General features: G+C 39.6%; 1 protein-coding gene across 1 annotated transcript in view; it reads right to left on the bottom strand.

The window, feature by feature from the left end:
- Positions 1–10022: 10022 nt before the first annotated feature.
- The window catches only part of LOC124550601 (nuclear RNA export factor 1-like), a 135068-nt gene continuing 133005 nt past the window's right edge, over positions 10023–12085 (bottom strand). Inside the window, exon 14 of the mRNA XM_047125324.1 lies at positions 10023–10502. Coding sequence (XP_046981280.1) covers positions 10382–10502 — 121 coding nt within the window. The 3' untranslated portion in view covers positions 10023–10381. The remainder of the gene's footprint in view (positions 10503–12085) is intronic.

Below are 12085 nucleotides of genomic sequence, written 5' to 3'. Positions count from 1 at the left end.
GACCTCTTCCCCTCCAGTTGCAGATCAAACATCCTCTTTGGAATTCTTCCCTCATCCATTCTCTTCATGTGTCCATACCACTGCAGTCTTGATTTTTCTATCCTGTCCTGTACTGGTTCCTCCTTTAGTCTTTCCCTCACATACACATTTCGTAATCTGTCTCGTCTTGTTACACCCAACCTGCTCCTCTGGAACTTCATTTGACTAGCCTGTATTCTACTTTTGTCACTTTTGTGCATTACCCATGTCTCACTTCCGTATGCCAATATGGGGACAAAGTAGGTTCGGTATATAATTCCCTCGGATTTCTGTGGCACCTCCTTGCTCCAAATAAGCCCCCTAATGCATTTGTAGAACTGCCCTGCTTTTCTGCACCTTTCATTTATTTCCATTGCTTTTCCCCCCTTACTTTCAATCACGCTTCCCAGGTACTTGAAGTTCTCTACCACTTGTAGTTTTTCCCCTCCACAAGTTATATCCACATTTGGCCTATTCTTCTTCCTTGTTGTGACGATTATTTCACTTTTCTTTGCAGAGAAATGCATTCCATATTGTGCTGCCGTTGCCTCCCAAGCATCTAACTGCTCTTGCACCTCCTTCTCGCAATTTCCCCACAACATCAGGTCATCGGCAAAAAGCACTGCTTTCATTTTATGATCTCCAATTGCATCTGATACTTGCTGTAGGATTTCATCCATAACAATAATAAACAATAAAGGCGAAAGTGCACTTCCCTGTCGCAGCCCATTTTCCAGCTTGAACCATGCAGTACGTTCCCTCCCCACTTTCACACAACTCTCACTTCCCTCATACATTTTTCTGACTTTTCGTGTTATCTCTTCATCTATCCCTTTTGTGTTCAGCACATCCCAGAGCTTGTCCCTACAGATACTGTCATACGCCTTCTCAATATCCAAAAAGGCCATGATTAAGTCCTTCCCGTACTCATAGTGCCTTTCCTGCAGTTGCCTTACCGCAAATATGAGGTCCGTTGTTGATCTTCCCGGTCTGAAACCGTACTGCTCCTCTTGCAGTCTACTTTCAATACTGCTTCTTATTCTCTTCTCCAGGATCTTTTCATAGATTTTTCCACAGTGGCATAGCAGGGTGATTCCTCTGTAGTTCTCACATCTCCTTTTATCCCCTTTCTTGAAGATCGGGACTATAATTCCTTTCTTCCAATCCTCAGGAATTCTGTTCTCCTTCCACACCACCCTCAGCACTCTGTATAGCCACTGGGTTCCTACTTCTCCTGCTGCTCGTATCATATCCACTGTTACTTCATCCCAACCTGGTGCCTTTCCCCCTTTCATCCTCTTTATGGCTTCTTCCACTTCATTCCAAGTTAGATCATCAATTTCCCCACTATTATAATCGTCTGCTGCCTTAGGCTCTCCATCGCTGTTAGTTACCCGCTTGGCGGCATTCAACAGATCTTCAAAGTACTCCTTCCAAATCTTTTTGAGCTCATGCATTTCCTCCACAACTCTTCCATTATTATCCATGATCCTCAGGCACTCGCTTCTGTCGTTCCTCTTATTTCTTACCATGGTGTAAATTACTTTTTTGTTACTGCATAAAATATACTGAGAGTTCCCACACACTTTTAATGACTTGTGACGATAGATCGCTGGGCTGCCTCTTTTTGTGCAAACACGATCTATCTGGGAAGTCCTTCATAACACGAACAAATAGCGGAGGGTAAACAACACAGATACTGCGGTTCTGCTGAACTGAGGAGAGTTGTGCTGACAGAAAAATGCCACACAGCAACACTCAATGAAATGTCATGCTGTTCTGGGTACTTTCGAGAAAGAGCAAGCAAAGCCAAGAAAGGTAGCACACCGTGGCCAGCCCTGCCTTAGAGCAACACCACAGGATGGGGTACATGCATGCTGGAGCACTGGAACATTTTGCTGCTTGATAAGATGACATCTAACATGCCAATAAGGCCAAAGATGCATTAGGCAAGGAGAACCTAAATGTGGCCTCCGAGATCGTTTTATCTGAACCCCATCATTTTGTGTGTTTGGGGCCACTTTAAAGATGTAATGTATGCCACTCTTGTTAATGAGGTTGAAGAATTGGAATAGAGATTTGCCAAGAATTCCAAAATGATCCAGGTGTGTCTGAAAGGATACGAAACTCACTGCGGCAGAGACAGGTACAGACCCGCATCCGCTTACGAGAACAGCACTTTGAACACCTCTGACTTTAACTACTGTCATGTAACGGTTGTTGTTGTTCATTAAAAACTTCTATACCTCTGCCAAAGTATTTCTAATAACTTTTCTTAATTTGTACAGTATTTGTACCTCTTCCTAACTGGGATGACATTTACACAGAATCAAGTCAGTGGTTGCTGGTAACCACAAAGTCGCAGTTATCTTACAAGTGGTTCATTTACAGAGCCATATTTGCTGAGACAATTTGCTTATAGTATCATGTACTTTCAACTGTATGTTTTTACACCATTAACTATGACACACTCTGTGTAATCAATTTGAAACCTTCACATGTCCCCTGATCTCTTCCACATATATCACCTTCTTTCAAGATTCTTAATCTATGTGTTGCAATTTTAAATTATGCTGTGTGTAAAATTCCTCTTTGTTCCTTCCCCAAGTCCATGTTCTCCTACTATTTTTCCTTCTCTTCCTTTTCCTATTACCAAATTCTAGCCAGGAACCACAATTAATCTGAATAATTGACTTCATCTCATCATACAATCTTTCAACCACTTCATCATCTGCAGAAATAATTGGTTTGTAAACTTGTACTACATCTGCAGTGGATTGAAGACCTCAGATTTTAAGTAGACTTGACAGCACACTGCCCAAACATGGACATTCAAATGTTGGACTATTTTACTCTTAGAACATTGTTCCCAAAAGGACGCCATCATCATTAGGCTCCATAGTAGAGTTGCATGCCCATGAGTATAATAAAAAGTAATGGTTGTAGCTTCCAGCAACTGTTGATGTGCGGTTTGATACAGCTGAGGCTTTTTTTGGCCTTTTGAACTTTTCCACACTAAATGCAACACTGACAGTCTATTTACCAGGTACAAGTGGAAGACACCACTAGCATTGAAAAAGGAATGAACACTGCCTTCACTTTGGACCCAAGTTTTGCTGTCGTCATCCCGGTCTTCCAGAAACCCCTTGTGCCACCAAAACACCTGTCATTTTGAAAGAAAGTAATTCTCAAATGCTGCTCAATCACTTGACGGGTTTTGGCACCAGACTTCCCATTGTTTCACACAGATTTGATTCATACCTTTATTTCAATGTATGTTGGATCGTATCTGGAATCGGACCACACCACACAGCTTCACACAGCGACATGCCCCAATTGTCTGGTGGCTCAGAGAAAGGGGTGGTTGGTCACATTGGAAAGCTAACAGCCCCTACTGACTAGCCCATGTGGGTCAGCATTACTCATTGTTGAACATTTATTGTGAATGTGCTTAAATTTATTATCAACTTGACGTGTTCCACTACCCAGAAGATTCTTTTTTATGATGAGATTTACAGAACATGAAGTGTGACTGAATGACTCTCATCTGACTCTTAATCTACACAGTACAAGTAAGTATACAGGGTGATTCACGAAGATATGCAAATATTGTAATATGTTATTGTACAAGTAAAACTAAAGAAAAAAGTTTATATAAACATGGGTCTGCAAATGTTTATTATGGAGTTACAGCTAATAAAAGATTTTGCCAGCAATTTAGCAACTTTACTAATGTGAAGCCATCGAAAAACTGTACAAGGTTAAAGTGAAGCAAAATTTCCATTTATTTTGTTGTTATTGGTCTGGTGAGTCTAATAAAACATGTCCCAGACGTGTATCTGCAGTAGTTTTCCAGAACATCCAGAGAAGCAAAGATTATAATAACTGAAACAAGCAACAAAATGTGTTCATACACTTCCAGCTAAATGTGTTGAAGTTGGTGGAGACATTGTTGAATATTTATTGTGAATGTATTGTGAAATTGTATACTGTACAATTTCCTTAACACTGAGCTTTGTTTTTTTCCAGTTTAAAATGAATTCAGGTGTGCCATGGTATTAATAAAAGCAGATTATCTGACAGATTCATACAGTTTCAGTTAACGTTATTACAGTCATTTTTCCAAAATTAAATTCTCTACAACTTCTGTTGAAAACTTTGTGCAATTGTCTGTAATTGAAAAACAAATTGGGCCAAGTAATTAATAAATTAAAAATTTTATGAAATTACTTATTTGCTTCTCTTACATATTTAACTGATACTACCTTATACATACATTTACTAATTAGTAATTTCTGTAAGTAAATATCAAACTAATAAAATAAATATATTAGAATCTGTTTCGGTGCTTCCTTAATGTAGTGTACTCTAAATTCGTATTTTTTTTCCATACCTTGTTTTTTAACTGTGGATAATGTTACAGCAAAGTAATGTCTCTTGCAGCTTTACTATTTGAGATGAGGCAGAGATGATTATGTTCCCAATGCCTGTAATTGTTCTGACTGCTTTGTTTTCCCACATAGATACTGTTTGTGCAGCAGGAACATTGCCCACACATTCATACTGTTAGGCAAAATGGCAGATGGCATAGTAGGGAGACAGAAACTGACTATTACTAACAAATGATTTTAATTTGTATAACAAGTAAGTCAAAATGCGTATGGCATGTAAGACTATGGTTTCTTTTCACTGCATTCCTGCAGAGACAAGCTGTACAACTGATCTAATCTTGCAGAAGCTTCTTTAAGTTAGTCGTAATATTTCCTCAAAGTGCTGAAATGTTCTCAGTGCGGAGTTCTTTTAGCAGTGAACCAATGCTCTTGTACAGACAGTTTTTAGGGCATTATAGACCACCATGTACACCACAACAGATTGTTACTTCTGTTGCTGCAAGGGAAATGTTTTTGTATTATGTTGGTCAGAGTACAAAACAGCTACGAGGGTAATCAAAAAGAAAGGTCTTCAAAGTATTGGAGATGCAGAGAAACTGTTAATGTGGCTGTGGCCCACACCATTGTGATTGGTACTTTCCCCATATCCAAATGACCATCCGCACATCATGCTGGGGTGTTCAGTCTCGGCTTTGGAGCTGTTGAGAATAGAGCTCCTCTTGGATACTTCTGCCCAGTCCAATGTATGCACAGTTATTCAGTTTATGAACACAAAAGGAATCAAATTGATTGAAATTCATTGCCTGTTGTCAAAAGTGTATGTCGAGTCATGTACGGATGTCAAAAACTTTTGCAAATGACGCAGTGTTTGCAGCTGATCGTACTGAAATCCACTGAGAAGAAAAGAGAGGGAGACCATCAATTTCTGATGATACGGCATGAAGGTTGAGCAAACTGTGCATAAAGATTGGCAAATTACTCTCAATGCTTTCTCCACTTTGATTCTGTAAGTTTTCTGAGACAACATCAACAGGATTTTAAAGGAAAAGTTCTCAAGCACATGAAGTGTGACATTATATTTTTAGGATGGCATGTCCCACTTTTGAGCTTCCATGATGACAAAAGATGTTCATGACATTTAGTAGTACGTAAGTGTTAGGACATCCCACTCTGCGAGATATTATTACGACATGAGCAGATGGTAGAACAACTCAAATCAATCACAACTACGAGGCAGAACGGTGAGTCAGGGTCTCCACCTGCTGCATAGGCCCATTTGTTCCTTGGCATCAGGCTTTGAAGGTGTATAGAAGAAAAGGAGAAAAAGAGAAAAGGTCATGGCTACAAAGGACACCATGAAAAATGACTGTCAAAATAACTTATGTCAAAATGACTTATATTAAGATGCAGTTGCCGTCTTGATTTGGTCCAAGCAACATCTGTTAAAAGGGTATGTCAACCTGCTGTGATACGAGATTGTATGTTAAGGGAAATAAGGTTTAAAGTTCAGTTGTTTATGCCATTCAAGTAGCTCGGAAGACAATTAATGCTCTCTTTCAGCATCAGTACATGCACTGACTAGCAGGTCCACCTCAGCCAATATCAAGAAAGGCAACTGAAAGAAATTTTATTAAATAAATCTACTGACATCAAACATAAAAGAGTTACAGATCATGCACAGGAAATGTAACACGGGTAATACACCAAAAGCAAACTAATTTGCATTTCAAAAGCCACAAATGACAATGAGTTGATATTTCCCAAAGTATTCTTTGCCGCAATGCAGACAAAAAGGACAACCTTTTGAGACTCAATTGTCACAGCTGACAAAAACTGGACCTAACAATAATTACACAAGTGGCATCATTCCTCTTCACCTGAGCTACTAAAATTCAAACAAAGACAGTCTTCTGGTAAAGTCATGGTAACTATGTTTTGGGATGCCTGCTGGGGCCACAATAAACACTGATAGGTATTGTGAAACTAACTCAGATGGGCAATTGAGAACTGAAGAAGAGAAATGTCGAGCAATGGTGTAAGCATTTTCCACGGCAACACTTGCCGACATTTCAGTCATCGATCCATTGCTCTCCTGCTAGAGACTGAATGGAACATCAGCCCCAACTGTTCCCTAAGCGGAATGAACATTTGGCTGGAATACAATTCAGCTCTGTCACATTATCAACTGAAATGGCTCTGTATATTTTTTTCCACTTGTATTGTAAGATATCAATCTTGTTGCTCTTGCAGATAATAGAAGTATAGGAAAAAAATAGCACTAGTCTCTTACAAATAGGACTGTCAGTTAAATATCTGTTTGAATTTGTTCAGTATCAACAACTGAATACTTCTCATACAACACCATAACCTGTAATTATAATCTATTCAACCAGTTTAATAGTAAAAGTAGATAGCGATCTGGTTTTGTACTAAAAACAGATCACAGCCTGACTCACAAAACCCACACTTTATGCTGAACAGATGGTGTTCATTTTGCTACATTTATCTGTGATTAAATACACATGTAGGTGAACTAAAGATGAAAATATTATTTTATTCCGGGTATTAACACAACTTATAAGTTACGGAATTATTATTTCGGTAAACATGATGTTCACAGTGCATTTCCTAACACACGAATACATTACAAAAACTATATCTGGTGTTAATACAAACCCTCCAAAGAGACCCATTGAGAAAAATAGTATTCAGACAGTAGTATCTAATACACACATTCTTCTTCCACTATCACCCATTCTAGTTTTTTTTATTAGAAATGAAACTCCTCCAGCTGTACTTAAGATTTTATATTTATTTGACTACTAGTTTCAACATTGCATCAACGCCACCTTCAGGCCTGTACACTTTGACAAAATCAATTGTGTGTGGCTGAGTACTAGAAGTCCACGGTGAGTCCAATACATGCTCCACATGAATGGTGGGCAGTAACTCATTCTAGTTCTATCACTAGAACCTCTTACCCAATTAGAGGCAGGGCCACCTGTGACAGCAGCCGTGAGGTCTACCAACTTAGCTGCAACCACTGTCCAGCATTCTATGTGGGCATGACGACCAACAAATTACTCATCTGTATGAACGGCCACTGCCATACTGCTGGTTAGAGAGTGTGCTCGACTTCAAAGATAGATTGCTTCACAGCCTGTGCCATTTGGATGTTTCCTACCAACAACAGCTTTTCTGAATTGCACAGTTGGGAACTCTCCCTAGAACATGCCCTTCATTTCGTCAATCCTCGTGGCCTCAACGTTCTACAATCCCTGTACCCACCTACTAAACCCCTTCTATACTCCACTCCAGCCTCACAAACTCGTGCTATACCTCAGTGGACTCGCACAGTCCTTTCCCATTTTCTAACACCCCCCCCCCCCCTCCCCCTTCCTCCCAGGATGGCCACGCCATACTGCAGTTAGCAATCTGCCATTCCCCAAATCCCCACCATATTCCATCCCTACTCTGCTATCCGTCTCCTTCTCCATTCCACTTCTCTTCTGTACAACCATTACTCATCCCAGCCGAGTCCGCTGTTCAATGCAGTTAGGCCCAGCACCCAGAGATGACAGTGTGGAAGATTGTGCGTGAATGGCTGGCTGTGTGTGTGTGTTTTTCTACATTTGAAGGAGGACTTGTCCAATGGCTTATAATATTATAACAGTATTCTTTCAATGTGTCTGTCTCCCGCTCAGTACCTCCGCTATTTTGAGAGAAGGAGTCTATCCTGTTTCATATTATAATGTAATTGGATAGGTAAAAAATCTACTCACCAAGCGGTGGAAGGAGAACAGACATATAAAAGGTATTATGTATGCAAGCTTTCGGTGCCATTGGCTCCTTCCTCTACAAAAGAGGAGAGAAGGAAAAGGACTGGTGAGGTTTAGGAAAAGGGGTAACATTTGGGAAAGTCACCCAGAATCCTGGGTCAGGGGAGACCTACTGTACGGGATGGGAAGGTCTGGTAAATCTCTTGACCCGGTGTGTTGGGAGATTCTTCCGACCTGTACCCCTTTTCCTAAACCTCACCAGACATTTTCCTTCACTCCTATTCCTTCCCCTTCAACCCTTCTGCCAGAAGAAGGAGCCAACAGCTCCGAAAGCTTGCATACATAATACCTTTTACATGCCTGTTCTCCTGCTGCTGCTTGGTGAGTATACTTTTTATCTTTCCAGTTACATTGTATTTTCAAAAATTGATTATTTTTGTCATTATATTTCATATTATTATATACATATATATACTAGCTGGACTAATAATAATCCCTACAAAGGCCTCAAAAGTTTAACATTAAAGGATTCCTGATGCATACACACATTGTTGACAACTTGAGAGAACAGAGTGTAGCTTAAGTGCCGATTATGGAAATGTCTGTCGTGCAAGGGACAATTTAAACTAATTTATTTGGTATAATAAAATACATATTACACATTTCCAGAATTTTATTATACTGAATTACAATGAAATTTTCATGTTGCACATCCCAGAGACTCCTGGGATACGCTGTGTGTAATTCATATAATGTATGTACATGCAGAAAAAGTATCTGTATGTAACATATGAACAAGACATACATTTTAATTTGATTGTAGGTTTTGTTTTTAGACTGATTTCACATAAGAAACAGTTTATTTACATGCAATGTAATGGATATTACATTAAATTACCTGACAGAATTACTAGCCAGTAATAACTTTCAGGAGGCGATATATTTAGTACTGCCAATACACATGTATATAAAGAAATGTACATAACACTATACTAGCTTTCAGAACAATTAGTTCTTTCCCTTGGGGTAGGAGAGAGAAATAGGTTGTGGAAAGTTAAAAGGGAATGCGGTTCATTCAAGACTGCAGGATGAGAGGGAGGCAAGATCTAGTGTGAGGATCCAAAGTTGCCCATGTAAGTGTGTCTGCAGGTGATGTCAAAGTAATATGTAACAGAGTGTGTCTAAAAACAATTATGCTCAGATCTATTTTGAGTAATTAACTGTCGGATGTATTGATGTTACGACAGCTACTGCTGGTAATTTGTTTGGATGATGTTTCAGAGGACCCTGGGTGTCAGAGCAGTGCCAGTGCACGGCCAAGGCAGCAGTGACGGGCAAGCATACACATCTCACAGCTCCCCACTTTGGACCGTTGGCTTCCCGCTGTAGATAATATGAGTACAACACGTAACAAATTAATACTGACGAACAATCAATGATACTTTAAGTTATGTAGGGTTCCAAGCTGAAGCAAAATTGCCTGGTACCAGGTTATGCTTGATAAACTTGAGTTGTCTGAAGACTTGGCCGTCTTACTGCAGTTTGGTGTAAACTGTGAGCTTAAGGGCTCTACTGTTTTATCTGCTGCGAAGCGAGATCTGCTACGAGTGCTGTGTCTGACATCGAATTATTGACAGTTAAATGTCCAGTGGCCACAGGTCAAATATAGTTGAAGAGAGAATGTACATAATTTAGGAGTAAAGGACACCACTCACTGGACAGTAGAAGCGGTGATTCATTGACAGCCACACAAAAAAGACTGAAAGTTTGCTAACTTACAGACAAATTGTGCAACGTGCCTGCGTGTGTCCGCATATGTGCTCGTGCCCACAAAAGCTAGGATAGTGTTGTGTACTTTTACTTTTGTGTGTGTATCACTTCTTTGAAGCAAATATTGGACAGTTATTTTGCCCATAGTTTACGAGTTCTTTCGGTTGAATTTTCCTTTGGATACAACGAACATCATATTAACTGCTCTCTGCACTCTGTTCCCTGCTGATGTACCTCAGTTAGTCAGTCACAAAACTAACTTTCACCAGATGTACCTCAGTTAATCGGTCTCAAAACTAACTTTCATCATCTTTTTCTGTAATAACAATTACCACATTCACAAAGCGTGCAATGTTTCTCAGTCGCTGCTTCATACGCTATGCAGACACATATACTCTAATAGGGAAGAAAGCTTTCTCGCTTTCAAGATTTCGCTGCTTCTTTTGGTTTTCTGAATCCACTTGCTGGAATTGTATCTGCTTTGTACATTTCAATGAATAATAGGAGAGCTCTTCTTAAGTCCCAGTCAGCAGTATCCAGGCAGCTGAAAAGAAAAAGAGTGTTATTTACTACGTAAGGTAGCAGAACCTTCCTAAACACTAATGAGAGCTTGTTTTTATATTTATTACACAACATCTATGCATGTCTATACAAAAAAGCAAGTATCCAAACAAATTACAAGAGGCATTCAACAAGTAACGCAAAACTGTTTTTTCTCAGCCAGTTTCAGTTTGTTGTGGGACATTGTGGAATATTCCTGCTTCAGCACCTACAGTTTAATGAACTTCTGATAGAGAGCAGTGCTATATGTAGCCTTAAAAATGGCATCTGTAACAGAGGTGCATTCCAAGCACAGAGCTCTCACTAAATTTCTTTTGGTGGAAAACTAGACTATCGCAGATATTCACAGGCACTTGCAAAATGTCTACGGAAACCGTGCAGTGAACAAAGGCATGATGAGTCACTGGATGAGATATTTGTCACCATCACAACAAGGTAACACAAATCTGTCCAGTCTCCCCCTCTCGTGTGCCAGCCGCATGCACACAGCTGCAGCTCCTGTGATGCTGAAGCCTGTGGACACTCATTCGAATTGATCAACAGATCACAATCAAACACCTCTCTGTGTAACTGGATCTCTCTGTTGGCAGTGATGGTACACTCACGAAACTTCACTGGACTACAGCCCGGATCACGGACCTTCCGACTTCCATCTGTTTTGCCCGATGACAGATGCACTCCACGAGAAGCAGCACTTGAATGCTGGTGAGATTACAGATGCAGCAAGACATTGGCTCTTATGTCGACCAGTAGAGTGGTACTGCGCAGGCAAACAGGTTCTCCCAATAAAATTGCATAAGGCTGTCACACTGAATGGAAATTATGTTGAAAAGCAGGGTTTTATAGGCAAATGAGTGAGGAATAATATGATGTATTGGAATCCTGAATAAAACCAACCTACTTTCAGGAAAAAAGTCTTCAATTACTTATTGAATACCCTTTCTAAACGGGAAATTTAGTAAGTACTCAAGTTATGAATGGAGATGCCATTTTTTCCAAAGCAAATTATTTATTTTTCTTCTACTAAAGCTAAATGATAACTCAACATTTCACACTCGAGTGCTTAGTAGAATGTGCATAGAACCAGTTTCAGACTATATCACCAATATTCAATTTTCAAAGAGCACATGGAAGAAATGAATACCTAAACTTTCTGTGAGAGAACTGACGATAGACTTGTGGCTGACCTGAGGCCCACACACATTTGACTTTGGCTTTGTCCAGCCATTAATTCACAGTAAAATTTTAAACTCATTTCTCTCTGTGTCTAAGAGTGGCACTAAAGATTCTTGTTCATTATTTATCTTTAAGGCTTTTTGCTGTGAAGAAATTTCATATCTTTTTTTTTTTTTTCATTTTACAGATGGTCCTCACAATTTGTGATTCATAGACTTTCCCTTATTCTAACATGATGGTATCTTCTCCCTGTGTAGGTGAGAGTCAACAAAATATTTTGACTTTTGGAGATGCTGGTTAACGATTGAAATTTCTTGGAAAGACCTTGCTACAACAAAATACGCCTTTATTTTAATGATTACACCCCACGTAGGTTATCATATTCGTGAT

The sequence above is a fragment of the Schistocerca americana genome, chromosome 9 (assembly GCF_021461395.2).
Source record: "Schistocerca americana isolate TAMUIC-IGC-003095 chromosome 9, iqSchAmer2.1, whole genome shotgun sequence".
Classification (NCBI taxonomy): Eukaryota; Metazoa; Arthropoda; class Insecta; order Orthoptera; family Acrididae; genus Schistocerca; species Schistocerca americana.
Note: the sequence above shows the minus strand (reverse complement) of the source record. Positions and strands in the feature narration are given on the sequence as shown.